Here is a 26,849-nt window from a genome sequence, read left to right as displayed (position 1 = left end):
GCAATCAATCTCGCTAGTAAGAAGAGCTCTCTCCAGTCTCGGTATGTGGTGCAAGAGAGGTCAGCTTCCCAAGGGCCGGTCTTGGGAAAGAGGAGTTACGGGGAAATTAACAAAATGTCATGAAGAACAATTGATCTGACAGGTAAAACCACCAAATTTACAGAAGAAAGGAAAATTTTAGCATTTTTCTCTCTCTCTGGCATTAAGCCAAAAGAAGCTTATTGAATATCAGAAGATCAGTATGAGCAGAAAAAGACATGGACTAAAATATTTCTTATTTCTGACAGTTTTAAACTGGCTCGATTTCGGTAGAGAAGCCCCCGGTGTTTTGTGAGGTAGGCTAACATGCTGTCTAAGTGAATCTTAATTTAATTTTACATATGTAAATTTATGCTAGGAACTAGGTGGGCTTTCTCATAGCACTTTTTTTGTAAATTACGTTAGTGTTTCATCTCTTTCCAATGATGCAGCTTCATCTTTTTTCATAGGAAAATACAATCCTAGTCTTTTTTAAGAAGTGTGTGTATTGAATCGTATAAGTGGGCATTAATAACATTACTTTTTGAGAATGCAGAATTCATAGAATCATAGAATCGTTAGGGTTGGAAAGGACCTTAAGATCATCTAGTTCCAACCCCCCTGCCATGGGCAGGGACACCTTACGCTAAATCATATCACCCAAGGCCTCGTCCAACCTGGCCTTGAACACTGCCAGGGATGGAGCATTCACAACCTCCCTGGACAACCCATTCCAGTGCCTCACCACCCTAACAGGAAAGAATTTCCTTCTTATATCCAACCTAAACTTCCCCTGTTGAAGTTTTAACCCATTACCCCTTGTCCTGCCACTACAGTCCCTAATGAAGAGTCCCTCTCCAGCATCCCTATAGGCCCCCTTCAGATACTGGAAGGCTGCTATGAGGTCTCCACGCAGCCTTCTCTTCTCCAGGCTCAACAGCTCCAACTTCCGCAGCCTATCCTCATATGGGAGGTGCTCCAGTCCCCTGATCATCCTCGTGGCCCTTCTCTGGACTTGTTCCAAGAGTTCCATGTCCTTTTTATGTTGAGGACACCAGCACTGCACACAATACTCCACGTGAGGTCTCACAAGAGCAGAGTAGAGGGGCAGGATCACCTCCTTCGACCTGCTGGTCACGCTCCTTTTAATGCAGCCCAGGATACGGCTGGCTTTCTGGGCTGCGAGTGCACACTGCTGGCTCATGTTCATTTTCTCATCAACCAGCACCTCCAAGTTCTTCTCCACAGGGCTGCTCTGAATCTCTTCTCTGCCCAACCTGTAGCTGTGCCTGGGATTGCTCTGACCCAGGTGTAGGACCTTGCACTTGGCATGGTTAAACCTCATGAGGTTGGCATCAGCCCACCTCACAAGCATGTCGAGGTCCCTCTGGATGGCATTCCTTCCCTCCAGCGTATCGACCGAACCACACAGCTTGGTGTCATCAGCAAACTTGCTGAGGGCGCACTCAATCCCACTGTCCATGTCACCGACAAAGATGTTAAACAAGAACGGTCCCAACACGGATCCCTGAGGGACACCACTTCTTACTGGTCTCCAGCTGGACATTGAGCCACTGACCACAACTCTTTGTGTGTGGCCATCCAGCCAGTTCTTTATCGACCAAGTGGTCCATCCATCAAATTGATGTCTCTCCAATTTAGAGACAAGGATGTCATGTGGGACAGTGTGGAACGCTTTGCACGAGTCCAGGTAGATGCCATCAACTGCTCTACCCCTGTCCATCAGTTCTGTAGCCCCATCATAGAAGGCCACCAAATCAGTCAGGCAGGATTTCCCCTTAGTGAAGCCATGCTGGCTGTCACCAAGCACCTTGTTGTTTTTCATGTGCCTTAGCATGCTTTCCAGGAGAATCTGCTCTAGGATTTTGCCACGCAGAGAGGTGAGACTGACTGGTCTGTAATTCACCCGGTCATCCATTTTCCCCTTCTTGAAAATGGGGGTTATATTTGCCTTTTTCCAGTCGTCGGGAACTTCACCTGACTGCCACGATTTCTCAAATATGGACAGTGGCTTAGCAACTTCATTCGCCAGCTCCTTCAGGACCTGTGGATGGATTTCATCAGGACCCATGGACTTGTGCACATTCAGATTTTTAAGATGGTCTCAAGCCAGTTCCTCTCCTACAGTGGGCGCAAGGTCTTCATTCTCACAGTCCCTGTGTCTGCCTTCCAAGACTTGGGTGGTTTGGTCAGAGCCTTTGGCAGTGAAGACCAAGGCAAAGAAGTCGTTCAGAACCTCAGCCTTCTCCAAATCCTGTGTAGCCAGTTCTCCCGTGAGCTTCCTGAGTGGGCCTACGTTCTCCCTGGTCTGTTTTTTATTTGCTACGTACCTGTAGAATCCCTTCCTGTTATCTTTAATACCTCTAGCTAAGTTTAATTCTAACTGAGCCTTAGCTTTCCTAACCTGGTCCCTAGCTTCTCGGACAATATCCCTGTACTCTTCCCAGGCTGCCTGTCCTTGCTTCCACTTATTATAAGCCTCTTTTTTCATTTGCATTTTCCTCAGGAGCTCCTTATCCATCCAACAATGTCTCCTGGCCCTCCTGCTCCTCAATTTGATTGAGACAAGATAGTGATCTGAGTAATCCTTTTTTCCCCTCTTTGGTCTGCAGTGATGGTCTTAGTCTGTGTTCTGCGTTTTATCACAGTTCTTGCTGTTAGCAGGTTTTGAAGAAAGCTGAATAATATCTTGAGGACATCCAGCTGAGTATGGTTACCCTGTTGGATAAGTGCCACAGGTGTGTTCTGGGGGAGAATTTCTGTGCTCTTTCAAAGAAGGTTGTTAATGCTGGAAGCTTTGAAGCAGATAAGTGGCTTATTGATAAGGCTGAATGATTATGGTGATTATGTTGGATATGGTGGACAGGGTAATGAGAATAAGGGAGAAGAATCCTCCCACATCATGTGGAAGTGAGACATGAGGCACCTGTGGCTCTGCAGAACCTGGAACATTGTCCTGCCCCTCAATAGATGCTGGGGAACACTCAGACCACGCATGGCACTGAGGCTGTTTGAGGTGTTGCACAGCACTGCTGGATTTACCACTTGTGGTTTTTTGCCTTTCTGCCAGCCTTGTTGTATAATCTGCTTTTACTGCCAATGGGGCCTTTTTTGATTGTTGGGAGACTTCAGGGATTCTGGGGGACATTTGTAGAGCAGTGAGCCCAAAATATCCCCCTCACCCCACCCTTTTTAAATTTTATATGCCCACAGAACACATTTATGGATTTGCATCATATTGATGACTTGCACTAAAAACAAGTGCATTTATCCTTGTTTTTCTTCAAGATTGCTTCCTTCGGGGTTGGTTCTGACATCAGCGCTAATTGCTGAACTCTCTGGCTTCACCATCTAGGAATTACTCATTTAGAGGGTTCTTCTGGCAGCTGAAATAAATCCCTGGGTTGACCTGCACTGTTCCTTTGCAAATGACTGGCAGTGTTGGTAAAAACTAACTTCATAATAATATGCAAGTGGAACTTTGGTATGCATTCCTGACCCAGTGATAGTTCTTTTATAATTTAGCCTTTTTATTGGAGACAAGATCAGGTAACATGACTTCAGTACTCACGAGCACCAAATCTGAACGCAGTCATACTTTCCTTGACTCATTTTATTGGCTGAACAGAATTTAAAAATCTTTATACATATATCTGCATTTTATAATTTAGTAAATACTTGGCAGTTACCCATTCCAAAAGTGCCCTTGAAGAAAATACATAGTTTTCCAGAAAATACAATGAGCCTTTAGCGTCAAACTGTTCACTTAAACATATTGAAAAGAATACCCTTAACTTGCAGGTTTTCATCCGCCATCGTGGTGTGTTTTCATGCTATATCATAGACTAAACTGTTGCCACCTGTTCCTCAGTGTAGGAGAGGGACACAACAGGACAGTACTGAGGCCATGACATTGCCATGGTGACTGTCTGCTTGACAGTGCGTGAGCTTGTTCTTCCCACTGCTGCTGTGCTGCCCTCCTTGGTAATCCAGGCTTTGACCCCGGAGATTTCCTCTTATGTAGCTCTGGTGGGTCACCCACAGTCATAGTGGTGACCAAAGCAGGAAAATGCTTTTTTGGCCAGTACCTGTGGAAGAGTTTCTCAGCCCAAGATACTTACTTGATAGTGAGCTAGAGGGGTTGCCAGTGGGGATGGGTTTAACTTGTAAAAGATTTTCTGAGAACAGCCAGTGGTTTATTTGTTTAGAGTAGTAAAGAGAAATGGTTTTTCAGTATGTTCCCTTCTGTTCTGTGTGAAGTCCTGTTCAAGCTGTCCACTGCGTTCTTGGTTTCAGATGCCCCTCTGAAGGAATGCCAGCTAATTGTAAACTGAATCTATCCAGTTTGCTTGTCTGACTTATGCAGTCCTCTGTGCAGTTAAATATAGCTCATGTTAGATTTCACAGCCTCTGCTCACGTGTCCTTATTTTTGCCTTTGCGCCTGCTCAGAGGATCACTTTTGGAGAGGCTGTCTGAGAATCTTCAGTAATGCTGTGTATGACACGAGTGTTGATGAAGGGCATTTGCAGCTGTCTATCTGTTACCAGTGAATTCAACCTCATCCTCAAGTCAGTTATTAAAACCAGGTAGGACTAGAAGCCAGGATAAACTTCTTTACTACTTCGTCACTCTGGCAGATTGTACAGTATCTTCAAGAAACACCAACATAAACATGAAACTTACATTGTCTTTACGTTTCTTTCTCTCCAGTGCTCAATGTATGAAATTTAAATACTAGTTGCATAAAACTTGTATTCCTTCAGAAAATCTGTGTCCCAGGGGTCACTTGTGGTGTCATTTCAGTGCTGACCATATGTAGCCATGGTTTTGTTTCTCTCTAGCATACTGCCTCCATGGTGTTTTACCCAGCAGATCTTGAAATGTTTGTCAAACTTTGCATAAACAGTTTAATCTCTTTAAAATAGTATTAACTGGTGTGATCTTTTGAGGACACCTTTGGGTCATGTTATCATGTTAATGACTGTGTTACATTATTTTGCAAATTAAAATAAAAGCTATGGAGCTGGATTTTGGTTTAAAAAACCCTAATAAATCAAGGCAACCGATTTGCCTGTTTTCCAGATTCCTGGAGATGCCACCTTGTGCTTTGCTCAGAGTAGGCCCTTCAGAGCATTGTTTTTGGAAGATTACTTGATGAAGTAGTGTATCAAGTATCTTGTTTGGGTTTTAGGGTTTTTATATGGTATGGGGATGTACCCTGTATGTATCAGCTCTTTTTAACACATAGCCAAAACCTAAATGACCACTGTTTGCCAAAATCAAGAGTAACGTGTGAAGGTCCTCTAATTACAAACTGTAGTACTGACTGAAGGATAGAGGGAACCCATTCTTTTGATGAGTGTTACTCAAGAGTTTTTTCTAGAGTAAATCAGGGTGGTTTTCAGCACATTTCTCTCCCCCTTCCCCTTCTTCCCTGCCCTCGCCTCCCTCACCTTTCCTGAAATAATATGACTGCAATAGCCTCAAGCATTTGCATGCCAGGGGAGAAAAGAGCTGAAGAACAGTCCTGCTCAACCCTCTTCTGTGGTGGAGTCAGGTCCACCCGAAAAGGCAGAGGATGCAGGCTGCACCTTTAACCAGTTGGCTGTTTTCTGTGCCACTCTGTTTTTTCTCTTAAGGCTTTTGCAGTCTCTCCCATATAATACTGTCTCTGGTTCTTCTTCCTTCTCTGTAAAACATCATTCTCCTTCCTTATCTCACTTGAAATAGACTGACGGCAAATGACAAGAAATAGTGAGCAGTAATGTGTATCATCAGGAAAAGGTTCAGTAAAAGAAATGGCAGAGCTCCCAAGGCTGTGAGAACTCAGCTAAAATTACTGTGTCTCAACTGCATGATTGTAGGTGTGCATTTTCGTTGATTTTTTTTTTTTTTTTAAATTGTGGGTTTGCTGGAGCTTGACATTGTTAACAGTGTTTGTCAGATGAAAGGTAATTCAGTTTCTATTTTAAATATACAAAAGAGATATTCTTGAATAGCGGCCATTAAAATCTTACTTTGTTTTACCTCTCTAGAGAATTCTAGTAATTTTTTTCTTGCCTATCTATGCCTGTATTCAGAACTTCATCTGCACACTGTCCTCTCTGCTAAAATTATTTTGACACATAGATGATCTTTGTGTCCCTTTCTGAAAAATGTATGACTCTGAAGCTCTAAACTGTCAATCTGTCTTCCTGAGGAAATGCAGCACAGATGGTATGTAAGTCCATGTCCCAGACTCTTATAAGGAGAGACTCACTGTTGGGTCCCCTTGGAACTTATAATTAGACTACTTTTCAAAACTCTTCTGCTAGTCCTTGGTCTCGGACTTTGTGTTCAGTTTTTTCTTCTATCATTATGTACTCTAGGAGATGGTTCATTCTTCTTTCTCTAGCTGAGGTCATTCTGAGAACTGATTCTTCTCTACTTGTCTTCTAATGACTGTATTTAATGATAACAGTATAGCTTCTTTTCTTAAAAGAAACACCACCCAACCCCCAAATCTTTGCTGCCAGTGACTTAAGATGTTTTGTGTTATCCAGCAACAGATGGGGTTTGTGTGAAATAAAATTATTTATTTTGAGGTGAAATATTGTTTGAAACAACGATTGAAACTATATTCTAGATGACTGGCCTTATTGTGAGTTTAACTAAGAGTCATAACAGCATGCTCTGTGGTAGAGGGCTGTTACAGGACAAGCATAGTAGAGTTTGTTTGTTTCATCCTTTGTTTTTTGCTGATGTAAAAGGTCTGGGTTTGGTGCTAGTGGTGCCTGAAGGTTTTCCCCCTTCCTGGTTACTCTCTCAGTTCAGCCAGCTGCCAGCCAGCCAAAGAATAATCCACAAAACAAACCTGGTCAGTTTTCTGTTGTCTCCTTGTCAGAGCAGTTCCTGGATCTCATTGAGTCTTAACCCACAAGCAGTTGTGGTGACACACCTGAAAGCATGGTAGGAAAAAGAACAGCATGAAGCTGCCATTTGCCGTGATACTTATTTGTGTTGAAACCTATGGGTGTATTCTGTAAACAGATTTTCTGTTTAACAGAAAAAAGGAATAAAACCCCCTCAGTCCCACAGCAGAACCTGTAGCTCTTCTTCATTAGCCTGACCTCTACACAGAGTTATATATGTAAATGTATTTAAGGACAGTAAAGAAAATGTACTTAAAAATTTTAAAGCCTTCCGGCTGTAACCCAAAACCTATTTATCCAATAGGTGCTTAGTATGTCCTTTCCACAGCACCACTGTCATGAGCATCTGAAACTCACATGGATCCTCTCAAACTCTGTGTTTTGCTGTTGGTGTTGCAGGGCTTGTTCTAGTAGCATCTTAGGACACTTTCACCAATTTTCAGATTTACTGTTGCTGCAGGAAGCACAAAAGAGGAAAACTATATATATCTGTGTATTTGGTAGTAAAGTGGGTGGATGTTCAACAGTTATATGAACTTGCGTCTCTGCTTTCCTTGTACAGAGACTGATAAGGAATGAAGAAGCAGCCTTTCTTAGTTGAGAGAGTGCTCAGTCTTCAAGACATCAGAATGGTTTCAGAGAACTCATGTTGCCTTTCTTCCATAAAACAAACATGTAGCTTTGAAAAGGCACCAAGTTGTTAGTAAGTTTAGAAATATCTGTGCTTAGCAAGGCTGTCATTGTGGGAGCATGTATGTGTGTTCCCTTGGCTCCTCTCATGTTCCACTGTGTCGATGTGCTTTATTTAAATAAGATTTTAAACCTCAGATTCATGAGACTGAAGCTTTCATCGCAGATGAATTACATTGCGATGCTCCACGTTACTCTGGACAACAGTGAGGTTGGTCTGTGCAGTGTTTATACCTGGGAAGTCTTGCCTGCCCGAGTGTGGTATTCATTATCCTACATGTCATACTGTAAATTCTGCTATAGATGTGGCTGCATGAATATGAAAATCGTGTACACAGATGCTTATTTATACCTTTTATAGGAAGAGCAGCTTGATGTGCCGCTGTATCAAAACCTGCAACTTTCTTCCTGTCTTTCAACATGTGATAGTTTGCTACTCCAGATAACTTCTGCTACAGATATGTAGGAAAGAAGCTAATGTGCCTGTGATGGCACAAGGAGAAGTCCAGCAGCATGTGAAGCTGTACTGTGTCATATCTTGCAGTGCTGTGTCCTGCCCCTTGGACCTTCCCATGATGGGTGTTGCTGCTCTCCCTTCTGAACCTGCAGAAGGCTGACAACAGCATAAAGTGGTGATCGGTACACTTGCACTTTGAACTTGCTTTCCTTTGGTTGTGGAGGTTCAGTGGTTGCCAGGTTGGCACAGGTGAAAGATTAACCTGGGAGTGTTTGCAGTCTCCCTCTGGTGCAGGGCTACCAGGAGGTGTGTGGCTGCAGCGGTGCCCATGGTGATACCCGCTGGACTCTTGAGTCACCTCGACACTCTACATCACCCCTACTTCTAGGCTGTGGTGGAGAGTTTCCTGGCTGGTAAACTTCCCTTAAGACTAAGCAATGCTTGAATTATGGCTTTCTATGGTTCATATTTCTATCGAACAAAAATTTCTTCTCAGATACCAAGATTGATTAGTTCTTTTGTATATAGTAACATCATCTAAGGCCCAGTTAGAATTAAACTTAGCTAGAGGTATTAAAGATAACAAGAAGGGATTCTACAGGTACGTAGCAAATAAAAAACAGACTAGGGAGAACGTAGGCCCACTCAGGAAGCTCTCAGGAGAACTGGCTACACAGGATTTGGAGAAGGCTGAGGTTCTGAACGACTTCTTTGCCTTGGTCTTCACTGCCAAAGGCTCTGACCAAACCACCCAAGTCCTGGAAGGCAGATGCAGGGACTGTGAGAATGAAGACCTTGGGCCCACTGTAGGAGAGGAACTGGTTTGAGACCATCTTAAAAATCTGAATGTGCACAAGTCCATGGGTCCTGATGAAATCCATCCACAGGTCCTGAAGGAGCTGGTGAATGAAGTTGCAAAGCCACTGGCTGTCATATTTGAGAAATCATGGCAGTCGGGTGAAGTTCTCGATGACTGAAAAAGGGAAATATAACCCCCATTTTCAAGAAGGGGAAAATGGATGACCGGGTGAATTACAGACCAGTCAGTCTCACCTCTCTGCGTGGCAAAATCCTAGAGCAGATTCTCCTGGAAGGCATGCTAAGGCACATGAAAAACAACAAGGTGCTTGGTGACAGCCAGCATGGCTTCACTAAGGGGAAATCCTGCCTGACCAATTTGGTGGCCTTCTATGATGGGGCTACAGAACTGATGGACAGGGGTAGAGCAGTTGATGTCATCTACCTGGACTTGTGTAAAGCGTTCCACACTGTCCCACACGACATCCTTGTCTCTAAATTGGAGAAACATCAATTTGATAAATGGACCACTCGGTGGATAAAGAACTGGCTGGATGGACACACACAAAGAGTTGTGGTCAGTGGCTCAACGTCCAGCTGGAGACCAGTAACGAGTGGTGTCCCTCAGGGATCGGTGTTGGGACCGGTCTTGTTCAACGTCTTTGTCGGTGACATGGACAGTGGAATTGAGTGTGCCCTCAGCAAGGTTGCTGATGACACCAAGCTGTGTGGTTCGGTTGATACGCTGGAGGGAAGGAATGCCATCCAGAGGGACCTTGACACGCTTGTGAGGTGGGCTGATGCCAACCTCATGAAGTTTAACCATGCCAAGTGCAAGGTCCTACACCTGGGTCAGAGCAATCCCAGGCACAGCTACAGGTTGGGCAGAGAAGAGATTCAGAGCAGCCCTGTGGAGAAGGACTTGGGGGTGTTGTTTGATGAGAAAATGAGCTGGCAGTGTGTGCTTGCAGCCCAGAAAGCCAATCGTATCCTGGGCCGCATCAAAATGAGCGTGACCAGCAAGTCAAAGGAGGTGATCCTGCCCCTCTACTCTGCTCTTGTGAGACCTCACGTGGAGTATTGTGTGCAGTTCTGGTGTCCTCAACATACAAAGGACATGGAACTGTTGGAACAAGTCCAGAGAAGGGCCACAAGGATGATCAGGCGACTGGACCACCTCCTGTATGAAGACAGGCTGCAGAAGTTGGGGCTGTTGAGCCTGGAGAAGAGAAGGCTGCGTGGAGACCTCATAGCAGCCTTCCAGTATCTGAAGGGGGCCTATAGGGATGCTGGGGAGGGACTCTTCATTAGGGACTGTAGTGATAGGACAAGGGGTAACGGGTTAAAACTTAAACAGGGGAAGTTTAGGTTGGATGTAAGAAGGAAATTCTTTCCTGTTAGGGTGGTGAGGCACTGGGATGGGTTGCCCAGGGAGGTTGTGAATGCTCCATCCCTGGCAGTGTTCAAGACCAGGTTGGACGAGGCCTTTGGTGATACGATTTAGTGTAAGGTGTCCCTGCCCACGGCATCGGGGTTGGAACTAAATGACCTTAAGGTCCTTTCCAACCCTAACGATTCTATGGTTCTGTGATCAGTACTGGCTAATGCTAACCCTTGGCTATTGCGAAGTGGGGGCTGCAGGTGATAGCCCAGGTCTATAGAGCACAAGACAAGTGACATGGCCAGTCGTTTCCCTCCATTCTCCCAGGTCTTTGCTTGCTGTGTGTATTAGTTTGGCTTTTCTAACCCATCTGTTAGATGGGAATAGCCTCACACCCCTGTTGCTAGACACCCTCACAAAATTATTTATAAGTTCATTTTTTTGTGACATCCAAGAGATCATTTTTTCCTATGACAAATAAGTATGTAGGTGACTTTTCAGGCTCAGGGAGACAGGCAGAAGCACCCTGCTTCTTCTCAGTAGTGTAAAAAGCATGACTTTGTTCAGCATGGGAAAGGTTTTTAAAATGAAGACTCCTGTTGTGATGTCTTCATAATTTATCAGGAAGATTTACATTTGTTGTGCCAGAGTGTTCTTTGTGGTTCATTTGTCAGGGGGTATTAATTGGTTGAATCAAGATGGGTGTTTCTGAAGTGCATACCATTGAGCTAGATCCCGTGAGCACTTCCCCACTATCTTGGGAATCCCGCTGGAGCAGGCTATATTGTCAGGGTTGCCATGGCTTTTCTTACTGTTCTGGATTTCTGCCAGAATACTATAAATAGCTGAAGAGGCAAGTGGCTTACCAGGAGGACAGTGACTTGCGTGTAGGCTCGCTGCAAGTTTTGTTGCAGAAAGAAAGAATAGACTGTTGGCGTCTTTTTTTGCTTAGTAGTTGCTCAGTGGCTATTGCCTCATAAAAGGTATTTTTCTGGGCTGCTTCACAGTGTTTGGTGTTATGAATATATGTGTATATATGTACCGTTTACCATTATTTGGACTGTGGTAACTCCTCTAATAAACTGATAAATTTCAAAAACCTGTGGCTGCAGTTCCTTGCTGCCATCACCCTCTTCAAAGCCATTCTTTCTTAAAAGCTCTCATTCTGATCAAGCATAAAAATTCTAGGGAAATAAGGCTGTAATTTTTCTCCATTTTAATGATTTTAAATCCCCCCCATCCCCTTTCCCCCAAGAAATTGCTTTGTGATGCCGATGTTATGCTTCTGTTCCTGGTCAGAAATTTCAGGTTTTGAGAGGCTAATCAGAATTTTTATTACTTTAACCTGAAGTTATCTGAAATTGGTAAGTGTTTTTCCCGTTCCTTTATCTCTAAGAGGAGGAAGCTAAATTGTACTTGCTTCTACTTCAGGGGCTTTTTTCTGTTACTGGATAGTGATGTATCAGCAGTAGCATCACTATGAAGCAAAATCTGCATTATAATCTTATTTATGCCAGGCATACAGCTCATTATGACTTCAAAAACATTACTCAAGAATAATAATAATGAACTTTGAAATAAGTGACCCACGAGCCAGACCGCAGTTCACTTCCACACACAAGATGGCTTTGGTGGTGACAGACTGCTATTTCAGTGACTGTGGCATCTGCTGGATTGGAACAGAGGCCCTGTCCAGAACACAGGGTAACAGTGGAGAATTACATGAACTTGCAAGGAGATGAGACATTAGTACTGCAAGCAGTAGGAAAAAAAAAGTCAGGTAAATGCCTGAGAACCTTGAGTCTGTAACTGCTACATAACCTGTATACAAAACAGTAATTATATTGTACTGTCCCTCCCCCTCACCAGCCCAGTAATACTCTGGTGTGTGTGCTGTCACTTTGCAAATAGAATCAAATGATCTCATGTTTTCGCTATAAGTTTTATGTGTTGTTTTTGGTTTTTTTTAACTCTTGGCTCTCTTGGGTGCTGACCACCTGGTTCTGCTGGCATTCCACATTTACTTCACTTTCAGACAGATCTACTACCAAGTCTCTTCTTTCCAGTCTCACTCACTCAAAGGCTTTGCTTTCATTTTTCTGCTGTAGAGACGCTTGATGTAAATACACAATTTAGATTCCTTGCAGTACCTCCAGCTTTTCTGTATATTCCTTTTGTGTGCTATTCTTTGATTCTACATACATTTTGATTCTGTAAGGTAATTATTTTTCTAACTCGACCTGCCTAGGATTTTTTTGCCTTCCTAATTAGAACTTTTTAAATCCAGCGCAGTCTATTTTTGGAATATCCAGATAGCAAGATAGACTATTCATAACAGTGTAAGTCCTGCTCAGCTAGTGTCATTATCTAGGGGTGAAGGGAGAGTAAATGTTGAGAAGAAATGTTGAACAAAATGGTTCATGGCATCTGTTTAAGTAGAGCTCTGTTGGTGGGAGTTTTGCAATTGTAAATGAGACATCATTCAGGCATAAGAAGGTGATTTGTATGAAATAGTTTATAACATCGTGCATGTACCACTGTGCATTTATGTTCCATGAATTAACTAGAGGTTTTTGATGAAGTTATGTATTCCAGTAATTAATTACAACAATGCCAGTGAGTAGGAAAAAACAGCTTGAGAAAATTGCCTGAGAGTATTGGCAAGTTGTTCTTTCTGCTGCTTACCAGTGTGCCAGTGATTTGCCTAAAGACATGGGAAGACCCTTTAGAGGAGCCACCAGAGCTTTAGGGAGGAAGCTCTTGTCATAAAGACAGGGCAAACTCCAGTATTGCCGAGATCTCTGGTGTTTCTCGATATTGCTATAAAAAGAAAACAAACAGGAAATGAACTAAACCTGTATTTCTCAGTTTGGCATGTAGCCTTTGGAAGGGGGGGAGTTTGGAGTGTTACAAATTGGATGTCTCTTTCAAAGAACCTAAGGACAAGATGAGGGAAATCAAATGTTGGCTTACAATGCTGTTTGACTTTACTTAACTGGACCTGATTTTAACTAGAAAAGTTCTAGATTTAACACAAATGCTTTAAATAAATCCTTCTGGTATTAAGAAAAAAAAAAGTAAAAAAGGCCAGTCACCCAGTGCAACTAATTCATATTTGGTTAAATTGAATGTGATCACTTGATCCTCAGTACTGCTCATTATGACAGAAACTGTCCTGAAACTTTAAGTAAAAGGATTTTATGGTGCTTCTGGTTCACTGGTTGTGTATAGAATTAGCAGATTGGATGCAAAACCCCCCAAACTTCGACTCAAACTTTTGATACGTGATTTCCAGAGGTAGTATTTCTTGCAGTTTGTGTTGTGGGGTTGGGATTTGGGTGTGCTGCTTCTCTGCCCCCTCCTTTTTTTTCCCTTTTTTCTTTTTTTTTTTTTTTTTAAATCTTCTGTGGAAGACTTTTACTGCTCTTTACAGTGACTCCGCCTGAGGATGTCATTGATGAGGTACCAGATAAATTCTGAAAGTGGAAGTTCTAGCCCAGCATGGCCAAACACCTTGTCAGCATGCCATAACATACAGCAGAAAGAAATGTTGTATTTCCTCATTTCCTGAGCAAAGTGAATTGGCTGTGCACTGAGCAGTTCTCTCAACTATAAACATCTGAGTAGAGCAGAAACAAGTTCCAGTTGTCTGCGGTTCATGGTGGTCAGTGGTTGTAATCTTACTGTTGAGGTTCATGGGAAAGTGTAGGCTCTGACTTGGAGACTCATTTTTTTCATTCTATTTTAATTTTTCCCCTTCTTGTACCCCATGACATTTCACACAACTGTTAACTTTAGTGGCTGTCTATGTATTGTATGAGATCTCACAGCAACTTAGTGTGCATTGCCAGTTAGTGCTGGTCTGACACTAAGAAAACCAAATATGTAACGTAATACAAGAGAGCGACAACTGGAAATGTTTTGTGCTTTGAAATGAGATGGGTGGAGGGCAGGAGGGTGCTGGAGGACTCTCCCTTCCAAACACATCCAGGCTGTGAAAAAACCCTGCTGCATCACTTAAGGGGAAAACTGAAGAGAAAGCAGCACACTGCAGCAGGCAGCAATGCGTCTGTTTGTAGGCAGCGTCTTGTTTTTCATCAGATGATAATACTGATACACATCCATCAGTTCAGTCTGCAGTTAATGTGTCAGAACCTTAAAAAAAACAAAGCCAACCCAACAAAAATCCTGCCTTGATTCTTCTGACTGTAGTTGACCAAGTGAGAATCTGCCAACCACTTGGTTCAGGCGGGTTCTTCTAAGCCCACCTGAGGAAAAAAAAGGCTTAATTTTAGCGAACCCATGTTGTTAAACACTTGCGTGACAAGCTCCTGTTCTGCTCTTCTTACATGTTTGAGCTTTGTTTGTAAAGCAGATTATGGAGAATGTTGGTGGCATGCTTAGAAAAATGCAGTGCTGCAAGGTGACAGGTTCTGAAGAACCAGTGTTAGTAATAAGAAAATGTAAAAAAAGGCTGAAATAAAATGTTTCAAACTCTTTTAGCTTCATGTGAGATCAAGGATTTCCTTAATTACCAAGTATTTCCTTCATTTTTCTGTGCTGTGTGAGAAGCTTTTCATTAGCTGGTTTGCTCTAGGGAGTTCAGGATTCAAGCGAATCACCTTATGGAATGGCAACACCAGGATGGGCAAGATTTCAGCAGCTTGTATATTTCTGAGGGTTGCGCTGATGTTGGAATGTCAGTGTAGGTAACTAATGACCTGCAGTAGCTGAGCCATGAGAGCTCTCGCACTCCAGACAGTAAGGTATTTCTAATAACTATTGGAGAAATAAAGGCTTTTGGTTTCTGGTGAAATTAGAAATGCAGAAAGGAGTGGAAAGCTTTTAGAGGCCAAAGGGACTCACAGGCAGAACAGAGGACAATGAGGAAGTTCATACAACAATTGTATTTAGGAGAAAGCATCTGTCAGGCTTTTGGTTTATGTTCCCATTTTCACTGTTTCCAGTCTGTGTTTGGTTTAAGAAGTGGATTAAGGTATATAGTACGCAAGCACGTTGTGCAGCTCAGCCTGCTGAGTACTTTTGTTTTCTCTGTTTAGGAGTCGCACATAACTTTATTTTATTGAATATTTCTGGTATTGCACTTCCTTTATTACAAGAGGAAATGTGTTAATGTGTGCTTGGAATTGTTTGGTTTCTTTTTCACCCCTGTTTCTGGAAATTCTCGTCCAACCAGCTCAGTAACACTGTTCTGGTTTTGGCAGATAGAGAATGGGAAGTAGTTTTGCCAATATTGCTTACACGGAGCTCCGCCAGGTGACACTGCCACCCTTTGGCCTTTGTCATGTAAAGGTTTCCTTTGCTGGTCTGACAAAGAAGAAATGATCTCAATCTTTCATGAACCATTCAAGTTGCCATTAGTTTATAGAAGTCATGGATTGGGTCAGGTGCAAATTGTTTTAAGAGAAATTCTGGTTCTGTTTGGGTTTTGTTTCTGATTTTTTTGTTTGTTTCTTTTTTTTGTAAAAATGAATATTTTTCTTTTCCATAGGTTCTTTACAGAGCTTGAAGCAAGGCATCAGAACAACATCTTTATTGATGATATCAGTGATATAGTTGAAAAGCATTCTTCTTCAACATTTGATCCCTATGTCAAATACTGCACCAATGAAGTCTATCAGCAGCGAACACTGCAGAGATTACTGTAAGAGCTAATTTTAAAATATGGTTGCAAAATTGCCTCTTTTCTAGTAGGAGTGAGTAGTAGGCTGTGGTATTTTGTGCAAAACCTGGCTTCCAGCTAAGCATGTGCTTACCTGACTAGTTTTTCTTAATGTGCAAGTTCCTTTGAAGTTATTGAGCTGTGCCTGGCTTCAAGGGCCAGTCCTGATTGTGGTCCTGTGTTCCATACCCTGGTGTCGTGGTTTAAAACCAGTCAGAGGGCTCCTTCGCTCACTTCCCCCCCTTCTTGCCCTCCCCCTACTCCCAGAGGGACAGAGAGGAGAATCAAAAAGAATGCAACTCCCACGGGTTGAGATAAGAACAGTTTAGTAACTAAGGTATAACACAAATCACTACTGCTGCCACCAATGATAATAATGATAAAGGAAATAACGAGGGAAGAGAACACATCACGTCACCACCAGCCAGCCAATAACTTGCCCACCAGCCCGACCAAGCACTGACCAATACCTCCTCCAACCCTGCAGTCTCCCAGCCCTTCCAGCTAACTCCCAGTTCCATCCTGGGCATGACGTGCTGTGGTATGGAATATCTCTTTGGTTAGTTTGGGTCAGGTGTCCTGTCTCTGCTTCCTCCCGGCTTCCCCTCCTCCCTGGAAGAGTGCGAGGCTCACAAAGTCCTTGGCCAAACCAAAATCAGCTCTGCTCCCAGGACGAAAGTCAAAACATGCACTGCACCAGCTACCAAGGAGGGGAAAAATGACTGCTACTGCTGAACCCAGGACACCTGGCCACTGATACGTGCGGTTTAATCAGTGTCAAAGACACTCTCCTTGTCTATTACGTGGGAGTCTGTTCATGTGTAGGAGCAGCTGAAGTTTCCAAATGTCAGTCCTGGTCTAGCATATCTAAGTAAATAAAGCTGAAGGCTTAATTGATATGACTCCTTCACAGCACACTTTCCTATTAATAAAATAATGATTTATTTAAAATCTAGCAACTTTCACAATTCTTTAGTAAAACTTACCATTTAATTCTCTCCCACCTTTTTTCACCAGAGCCACAAATCCGGCCTTTAAAGAGGTGTTATCACGGATTGAGTCCCATGAAGACTGTCGGAATTTACCAATGATCTCTTTCCTCATTCTTCCCATGCAGAGAGTTACTCGTCTTCCCTTACTGATGGATGTGAGAACAGTTATTTTTCTATTTGTCCGTGATGCATGTTCTGTTAATGTTAGCCTTCTTGCAATTCCCAGCTCATTCCAGTCTTTTCACATCTTCTTACTTCTACCAAGTACAGGCTGTAGATGGTCTACTGGTTATGAATTACTGTTGCATTTGTTTGCTTGCTGTGATTGGTACCTTCTGCTCCTGATGCCCCTTTCTAAAGTTAAATATTTAAACATTCTAATAGAGAAACTTTACAGTAAATGGTCAAAATTAATCTGACCCCAAGGAGGAATCCAACACAGAAACTGTGCATAGTGTTAGGACTAAAATCAAACCCTACAGTTTAGAAAACAAGAGTTTCCATTGTACAGATTAGGTAAGGACCCTTCTGCAGTAAATACTTACTTTCAGGAAGAAGGTCACAGAGTAGCGCTGAAGAATGAGCTCTGTACTTGAGGGCACAGGAACTGTTCGTAGATGGAACAGCATCAACACACACTATTTCTCACCACCTGGTTACACTGTGGGCATTCCCTTCCTGTGCAAGTTACTAGGTGCCTTAGGAAGTGCAAGTGAGTACTTCTGAAGCAAAGCTTTCATGAGACCTCACTTGGAGTACTGTATACGGTTCTAGTGTCCTCAACTTAAAAAGGACATGGAACTGTTGGAACAAGTCCAGAGGAGGGCCACCAGCATTATCAGGGGACTGAAGCACCTCCCCTATGAAGATAGGCTGAGACCTCATAGCAGCCTTCCAGTATCTGAAAGGGGCCTATAAGGATGCTGGGGAAGGACTCTTCATTAGGGACTGTAGTGACAGGACAAGGGGTAATGGGTTAAAACTTAAGGGAAGTTTAGATTGGATATAAGGAAGGAATTCTTTCCTGTTAGGGTGGTGAGGCACTGGAATGGGTTGCTCAGGGAAGTTGTGAATGCTCCAACCCTGCTGGTGTTCAAGACCAGGTTGGATGAAAAGGCTTGAGTGACATGGTTAAGTGAGGTGTCCCTGCCCATGGTAGGGGGGTTGGAACTAGATGATCTTAAGGTCCTTTCCAACCCTAACTATTCTATTTTTCTAAAGTTCACACCAGGATTCCTGGCATTTCTGATAAAATGCTAGAACTAAACTTATGAGGTGGACATCAGCAGTAGTGCAGATAAAAATCCAGGCTCTGGTTCTGGCATTGGAGAGATCTACAAACGGGACAACTAATTTTGTTCTGCTACATATTTGCAAACTATGCATTGATTAATTTGATCATCTGGACAGTATCATAGTTCATTCGTGGACATTGGGTGCTCTCTTCTCTACAGTACATTTCTAGGTAAAAAATGGCATCGTAACTCAGTATTACTGTGGTGTGTCCCTAGGTGGGCCTTTTCCTTCTTGTTTTTTTTTTCTCCTCTTCCCCCTCTTGAGCTAAAAGCATCTAAACAAGCAAACCAAGCATTTTATCTTCCACTGTCCAGTTTGTTTCATTTGTTTGTTTTTCTTGGATATTGTTGTGTAAACCTTACATTGAGACTTCCAGTGAGTATGATTTTTAAGGCTTCAGTATCAGAACTATGGCTTCAACTACATTCAGAGGAGAGAACATACTTAAACCACAGACTAATTTAAAGTAAAATATCATAACATGTTTTTTTTTCTCAGTAAAAAAGTAATTTATCTGGTCTGTCATTGATTGCCTGTTTCTGGTGGGGCTTCATCTCTAACTGGTAAGAATGAGCTCTGCAAATAGATGTAACAATTATGTAAATCATGGATTGGATTTACTTCTCATTGCTTTCCAGCACTTCCTCTGTTTGGATGCTGCAGCTGTGCTCCCTTCCATGTGCTTTTTTGTTCTAATAAGATAATACTGATGTATATATTTTTTTCCTGGTTCTTGTACCAGTGTTGCCTGAAGAGCATTTTCTTCTGTTAATCCTTTGGAAACACCTTCCATGGAGAGGTCAGACAGAGTAAGCTAGTACAGTTTTCTTACTGGAAGTGCCATTGTAAATAACTGGGTATTTCAACTTCCAGGAAAAGCTTAACACTGGAACAGGAAGGACCTGGTTCTGTATGGCTGTAGTGGGATTTGTTGTGGGTTTACAGAAGTTGGAGATAAGTTGGTGAATCTTCCCCTGTCCTGGGAGGGTGAAGCCTCATTCTCCCACTGTGCTGCTGTTGTGGAGATGGGCTACAAGATGCAAAACACTGTGTGGCTCCAAAAGCTTTCAGAGGAGGTGTTCTGCTGATGTGACAAATCACTCTTGAGGAAGTGATCCAGTGTTCTCTCATTGATCTGTCCCAGCTGTGACTTCACCTCTGATTTCAATTAATATGTATGTGCAATTCTGTGTTTGTCACAGCCTGTGCTTCCTAGTCCTCTGAAGTCACTGACGTTTTATTTCAGACCATTTGTCAGAAGACTCCCAAGGATTCATCAAAATATGAGAACTGTAAGCAGGCTCTGAAAGAAGTGAGCAAGGTAAGTTCTTCAATTTAATTTGGATGCAGAAGCTTTTCTGCTTTGACTGTTCTTCTGAAATCATGCTGCATACTTTTGTCATTTTGGAAGCCCACTGTGAGAGGTGGCTGGGTTTGGGTTATTTTAGTCACCTGATAATTAATTACCATGTTATTACTCATCTTGTTCACCTGTTTCATTATGTAGTTGGGCACACTTGTTCTGTTTGCTACCACTCCTGATGACAGAAAGCTGTATGGCAGGACCAGGCATACCAAAAAAGCCCAAGCCCTGTCCTGACAGTAGAGAAAAGAAAGGCTTGAGTTTCTCTGGAAGATTCCAGATTCTTTCTGCTTTTATTGTAAATTAACCAGCTCACCTCTTGTCAGTGGCCCAAAGTTGTTCTCTCTCCTGGAGTCACACTTTTTTGCCAAGAATCAGTGGTTGCGAAGAGGAGCCCAAGTCCATTTTCCATGCGCAGACTGTAAATTTCAACAGCCCTTGTAGAATAAATTTTACTTCCTTCCATGTGGACCCGAGAAATCAGATTACCTTTTTTAATTGGTGGGAAATTCCAGTCTATCCATTTAATATATTCTGGAAATTGTCAGCTCCTTAAACCAAAACGTGGCATGAAAAGAAAACCTGAGGATCTAAGAACTGGTTATTTTTTGCCACCGAGATCTCAGAATTTCAGAAAGTGCAGTGCATCAGGAACTGCTGCGAATGGGAAGTGCCTGCTGTGCTTTAGTAAAGCAAAACAAATCTAGCAAGTTGTGGCTAGACATTACCTTGGGCCTAGAACATCCTTATCTACTTTAAGGGAAAATGGATGATTTCCATGCATAAATAATGCAAACGGGAAGAGCACTGAAGCATAAAACTGCTGAATTCTTTTATTTAAGAAAGGCCACTAAGGATCGGTTTTAGGCCTAAATTACTGTTTGGTTATTACTTAAGAAGGTATTCTAAACCAGGCAGCATTGTGCTGCTGCCACCACAGCTGGGTTTTCCTGCAGGAACAGTGTACGGTGTGTGAAGTGCGGGGCTATAGAAGGGGAAGAGGCCAGTTGATGGTTGGGAAGACCATGTGTGATTATGTGGGGTTATAGGGAATGTGTTTTCATGCCCTTCCATCTTTGCCCCCTGTTTTTACCTGCTCCCCAACCCCCTGTGCAGACTTCAGGGAAACTGTAGCCTGCTGTAAGACTGCAGACTCTGAAGGTCTGCTGTAATGAAACCTTTTCTGGGGTACTGTTTGCTTTAGCTTAACAAGCTGGTAGCACAATGCCTCTTGGGGGACTGCCGAATGCGTGTGGTGGACATGGCAGCATGTTGTCCTGCTGCGCCAGTCTGAAGGTTGCTTGTTTTGGAGCTGATCATTAACTTGGGCAGAGCTGTGGCCATTCTCCATCAGAACTTTGAGCTGAACCTTTGTACCATATGGATGCCCCTGAAGAATAAATAATTATTGTAGCAGTATTGGATAACGCAGCTTGAGGGGGACCTTCGGTCATGCAGCCTCAAAGCAAGAATTGCTGTCAAGTCAGACCTGGTCACTCAGGGTTGCATTTTCTGGTCTTGGAAACATTATGGCTGTGACCCAGCATGAAAATCTCATTCCTGTGTCAATTTTATGCTCCCCCAGAAATGTACTTTATAAATCTACAAAAGTTTGTATTACAGATCTTGAGTACATGAAGCCTGTTAGATAAATGTCTCTTTTTCTTAGCTGGTGCGTTTGTGCAATGAAGGTGCTCGGAAAATGGAAAGGACAGAAATGATGTACACAATTAACTCCCAGCTGGAATTTAAAATCAAGGTACCATGATTATATTTGTTACCATAAATCATGTAGCACATGAATAGCATGTTAAGTGTTAATAGGATCATTGCCAGCATAAAAGTAATTAGTGCAGGCTGTAATACTGACATGACCATTCAGCCAAGGAACCAAGTTTAGATTCTGGAGCAGGTGAAGCTCTGGAAATTCAGAGTAAGTAGGGCCTGTTGGACTTTGAATTGCTCTTTTGTCTCTCTCTTTCCTCCTCACATAAAACAAATCTGGAAGACTGCACAGCATCATTTCTAATGTGGGCAGGAATTGTTGCAGCTCTCCACTGCAAATGGAGGCCATTGAAAAATATGTCTGCTTAACTGAGTAGTTGCTGAAGTCTCTTGAGAGTGGGAACTTGTTGGAAGAATGAAAGAATTGTTCTGGGGGAGCTATTGCATCATGAAGCAGTTTGGCTTCTCATTTTGGCATGTGCTCTGGCAGTGTGTGGAGATGTTCTGGTAAGTTTATCATACCTGAATTGACTTTTCTGTAAGCTGTAGATATATAAATATAGCTGTAGATATTTTTAAGGTTTTGCTTAGATTTCTGGCTGTAGGTGAAGAACAAATTGTGTTTGTCTCTAAAGGGTACAGCAGTGTTTGTAATTGATACAGCAAACAGTGGAACTTTAATAGCCTCTGTGCTACACAGTAATTGTTGCAAAGAAATGGTTTGTTATGGCAGGATTAAAGTTAAACCTTTTGTCAGGTATTTTCATTTCAAGTAGAATGATTATGTTACAGCAAAATCTTTTTTATACGTATATTGAATTAAGTATTCTTTGCTGTGAAGATAAGTTGCTATGAAGATGTTGCTGTTGGGAGAGAGACCAGCTGCTGCTGCTTGGTGTGGAGATGGTCCTATATGTGATAGGAACAGTATGCCTGAGTGATTACTTTGACGTCAGGAGGAATCCTAATTGTGTTTGACTATCTGGATTCACAGCAGCATGAAATAAAAACCCAGGTCCATTTCTGGTCAGCTCAGGACATGTTGCTTGGAATCCTGGTCTGTTTCTACAACATTCTGGTAGTCTGCTGTGAAAACTGCCCGTCTGAGGCCCCATGCTTTTTGTGTGAGCTGCCCGAGGGGAGGGTAGCATTGGGGTGCTGCACAGCACTCAGGAGCTGCTATAGGGAGAGCCCAGCACCCTGCTTGGAGGTCATGCCTGCAGGCAGGAGTCACCTGCCTTTGCCTGTGACAGCCCATGGGGGGCCAGCAGCAGCTGCCAGGACCAAAATAGTGCGATGCCCACCTGAAATAGCAGGCAGCTTCCATGAGGTGAAATCAGTTAAGCTAAACTACACCTGTATTAATACAGTTCACTGTGATAATGCCAAGGTTTTGTCTTGCTTTACAGGTATACTCAGATAACCCTCAGATAACTGTAAAGAGTCTTAGGAGGCTGAGAGATTCCAATTTTTTTCTAGTATTGAAAATAAAATCTAGGCTTTTATTAAAAAAAGAAATTCTCTACAATTATTTTTTTGGTAGGAGCAAAGAGCAGCAGCCATGGTCATAGTTGATCTGACAGGAGTTTGGGGAGCCTGACACCCTTGGGTGACCTGCTCAGCGGTTTCATTCGTGCATTTTGAATCTGCAGAAGTGCCCAGCAGGGCCTGAATGGGGATCCCAACCTCATAGGAGCAGGAGGCTCCGTGTGACTCATCCCTGTGTGTGTGGTCACTTGCAGCCCTCACCAGCTTCATGGCAGTGAAACTGCTTCATGTATGTTGTTTTCTGTGTTTTTTAATGCACGTTTTTAATTTGTGCATCTTAAATGTGCACTTAGTGGTTCAGACCTTATCTGTGGTTTGAGAGCTTGCCAGCTGGTGTATAAAAGACTGCTTTGGCTGCATTTCAGCACATTTTTAAGTTCTGGCAGCTTGTTTTATATAGAAAGGAGATGGTTGACACGATGTACTCTTTTGGCAATTAAGGAAAAATTAATATTAAAAAGCTGCCTCTCAAATAGAGTCAATTAGGAAAATGTGATGAACTTGCTTAGAGTACAGATTAGAGGAGTTCAGTTTGTCTCAAATAGGAATCTTTTAAGTACTTTGTAAAAGAGTTGTCACGGTCCTATAATGCTGTTTTATAGCCATTATAAATTAGATCAGCTATGTCTGTTCTTGTGGGACCTCATAGAGGGCTTGGGGATTTTTGTTTATTATTTTGTTAGATGTAACTGAAGTGTGTTTCACAGGAGTAGAGAGGAGCTACTCAGATGTCACTTTTGTACATGGCTCATCTGTAGAATTGAATTTTTAATTCAGATGTCAAAGTTTTTAATTCCTAAATCTTTCACCTTTAGCACCAGAAAAGTTGTGGGTTTTTTTCCTGCAAATGTGTTAATTTACTGTTCATGAAACAAATGTGTGTGACTTCAGTGTTCAGGGACCATCCAGCCCAGAGTCCTGTTTTGTGAAGTCGCTACAAGCGTGATGGTATGATGGCTGGGGCATGGGCTGATGTTCCCCACTCTTCTATACTCACCTGGAGCCATTACTGCATTTCCAGAAATGTAAAGGCCACTTGTTCAAAAACTTTATTCATGTTTCTGAATTTGAAGGGACTGAACCAGCAGAGTTTTGACTGAAAATATGCCATACGTTTTAAAGCTGAATGTTGATACAAATCTGTGTTTTCAGTGTGTGATTCCAGTGATGGGGCTTAGGAGTTCTTCTGGGGTGTTGTGTCTGAGCACCAAGCTGAACTGCCTTGTCATAACCTGTGAGGTTTAACAATGACCCTTTAATAATGTGACCAGCCATGGTAAAAATGACCTGATACAGACGTAGGAGAAAGCAATGAAGTGGTATTGGCAGAAAGCCCAAGTTAGTGGCTGATCCAGGATGAGTGACAGTTAATGAACTTAAAGTTACACCAAGCCAAACTGATTCACTCTGATTCATTAACAGACTTGGGCAAAAAAATCTTGTTACGAAATAGGGATTTGAAACAAAATTCAGCATTTCCAAATGAGAGAATACAATAGAAAATGCATTTAATAAACTAATGGGTAGTACAAGCCTCAAAACCTGCAAAAATCATATCAATCAAAACGGAATACGTGAGCTTGCATTAATTGGGAAGAAATATCCAAAGGGAATTTCATCAAGATTCAATATGCTGATACTGTCTTAGTAGCATGAATGCAAACTCGCCAGGAATCGCAGCAGATAAATGAAACATGTTGGTATTTATTAGTAGCCACTTGAAGTATTTGGGCTTTGAAGGGTCCCTCACATGGGTCTGCAGCGTAGCGGAGGTCACCTTTGTGCCAGGGGAAGTCTGTGTTCAGGTACCAGGTGAGGGCAGGATGTTGGTTACTGACTGTTCTGGGTGCACTGGGTCAGGAATCAGTCTAGGGCAAGGTAAAATGTGGAATCTTCTTTAATGGGCTTCTTTAATGGGCAGCAGTTTGCAACAGCTCCAGTGGGCTGCTGCACTTTGCATTTGAGCAGCCTTCACCTGCTGTTAGCATGCTGCCTGCTAAGGGAAGGCAGGGGGGTGGAAGTTCTGCGGTGCTGCATGGGGACAGGGAAAACATCTTTGGAAAAGCCACTGTAAAATTGTACCTTGACACTCAAAACCAAGGGGTGGTTATATGGAAAATGAGGGAGTTACTATTCTGCTTTGCCAACAGTCAGATCGCAGTCAGAGCACCGTCTTGGTTTTGGCATGGTACTGTGGGGCAACTGCTGACAAGCTGGAGTTAGCTCAGTAAAAGGCAGCTGAAGTGATTAAAAGATATAAAAAGCCAACCCATGCAGAATGAAGATGACAGCTGACAAACTGAATGAAGAAATACTTTTTTACAAGTACATGAAAGGTGCTTTAAATGAGGAGGAGGAGGGAAGCATTTTAGGTGAAGCTAGGACAGTGCACCGGTAATTGTATGATGTTTCAGGAGCTACTAGTGAGGACAGCAAGTATGTGGAGAACCTCCCTTCCTGCTCTTAAGGGAAATAATGTGGGAGGTTTGGTGTGGTAATACCTCAGAAGAATGATTCTGCTCAGACCTTATAAATTGAGGGGTGAACTGACTGACTTTTCTGGGAGCCAGTGACAGAGTTGTCATGCCTGGTCTGAGAGGATGCTCTAACAAGCGCAGACCCCACTGTAGTGGCATGCCTGGAGCTGTCTGACTGGCTGCGTAGCAAATCACAGAGCAATTGTGGTTGAGTGTAGCAGTCACCGTTTTCTGGCCAAATGGAAGATGGGGAAAAAGCTGAAGGTGATCCCGAGGAAGGACAGTTGTTTGCTAATGTGGCCTTTTGTAAGTCTACAAATGAAGAAATGTCATTTGAAGACTTTCAGATGTGTCTTTCAAACAGCAGGTGAATTTATGATGTCATGAGTTTATGATGTTATGATTTATGATGTCAGTTTATGATGTCATGAGCTTTATGATGTTATTACTGGTTTGGCATTAAAATGGACAGCTAGTTCAAACCCTATGTAACACATACTGCTTTACGCATTTTTTCAGAGCTGTGTCGAAACTTCAGTTTACTTAGTAGAAAATGGATGCTACCACACGACTGCTAAGCCTTCTGCATTCCTCACCTTACATTTTAACAGCAATGAAGCCTGCATACTCTGAACATCTCAATAATATTCAGTGCTGTACTGGGACCAGTCTAATCTTGTGTGCTGTCCTCCTAATCTGTTTATGTCCGTTTAACGTGCTTACGGAACACTTCACAGTAGGTTGTACAGCGTATTTCTGTTAAAGAATTTTACATTTTTCACTCTGTGTGTGGCACAGAACACACGATCAGAATGAGGCACAGTGTTGTACCAGCTGGCCTCAGGGAAGTGATGAAGCTTGGTGTGCCATAGCCCTCGGGTTTGAGTGAGAAGCTGGAGCTCTTTTTCCCAGCTGTGTAGGCAGAAAAGCTGTGAGGTACCTAGAGGAAAATTCAAAGTTCGTATGTGCTTGAAGAACGATTGCTTCACACGTTCTACAAAACCTCACATATTCCTGGAGGATGGTCTCTTTAATCTCTTTAGGAGATCTCACATGGTCTGTTCCATCCCAGTGGAAGCAATCAAGTCTGCTCATTCTTCCCTTAGATGGACAATTATACCATGTGCATGAATGATTTTCAAGTATTTGCATGCTACTACTTGTGTATTGTAGGAAGGACAAAGATACTTTAAGTCTTGATAACCTGTTATTTGAGTTTAAGCATGTTGTTTTTCCCCCAAATACATAATACAGTTATCTGATTGTTTTTAAAGCTCTACTTTTGAAGGATTAAAAATGTTATTTTCTTGCTTTGTAGCCATTTCCACTGGTTTCCTCTTCACGCTGGTTAGTGAAAAGAGGCGAATTAACAGCGTATGTGGAAGACACTGGACTTTTTTCTAAGAGAACTTCTAAGCAGCAGGTGTACTTCTTCCTCTTTAATGATGTCCTCATTATCACCAAGAAGAAGAGGTAAGAGTGTCACCA

The 26,849-nt window shown here is 42.6% G+C and overlaps 1 protein-coding gene across 3 annotated transcripts in view; it reads left to right on the top strand.

The window, feature by feature from the left end:
- ARHGEF26 (Rho guanine nucleotide exchange factor 26) overlaps positions 1–26,849 on the top strand; it is a 58,483-nt gene that overhangs the window by 19,028 nt on the left and 12,606 nt on the right. For all 3 annotated transcript variants that reach the window (XM_057421643.1, XM_057421642.1, XM_057421641.1), the window contains 5 exons: positions 15,790–15,942; positions 16,978–17,107; positions 19,495–19,569; positions 21,281–21,370; positions 26,680–26,834. In XM_057421643.1, the coding sequence (XP_057277626.1) occupies positions 15,790–15,942; positions 16,978–17,107; positions 19,495–19,569; positions 21,281–21,370; positions 26,680–26,834 (603 nt within the window). The remainder of the gene's footprint in view (positions 1–15,789; positions 15,943–16,977; positions 17,108–19,494; positions 19,570–21,280; positions 21,371–26,679; positions 26,835–26,849) is intronic.

The sequence above is a fragment of the Pezoporus wallicus genome, unplaced genomic scaffold (assembly GCF_028554395.1).
Source record: "Pezoporus wallicus isolate ANWC-B61680 ecotype Strahan unplaced genomic scaffold, APGP_CSIRO_Pwel_v1 scaffold_7402, whole genome shotgun sequence".
Classification (NCBI taxonomy): Eukaryota; Metazoa; Chordata; class Aves; order Psittaciformes; family Psittacidae; genus Pezoporus; species Pezoporus wallicus.
Note: the sequence above shows the minus strand (reverse complement) of the source record. Positions and strands in the feature narration are given on the sequence as shown.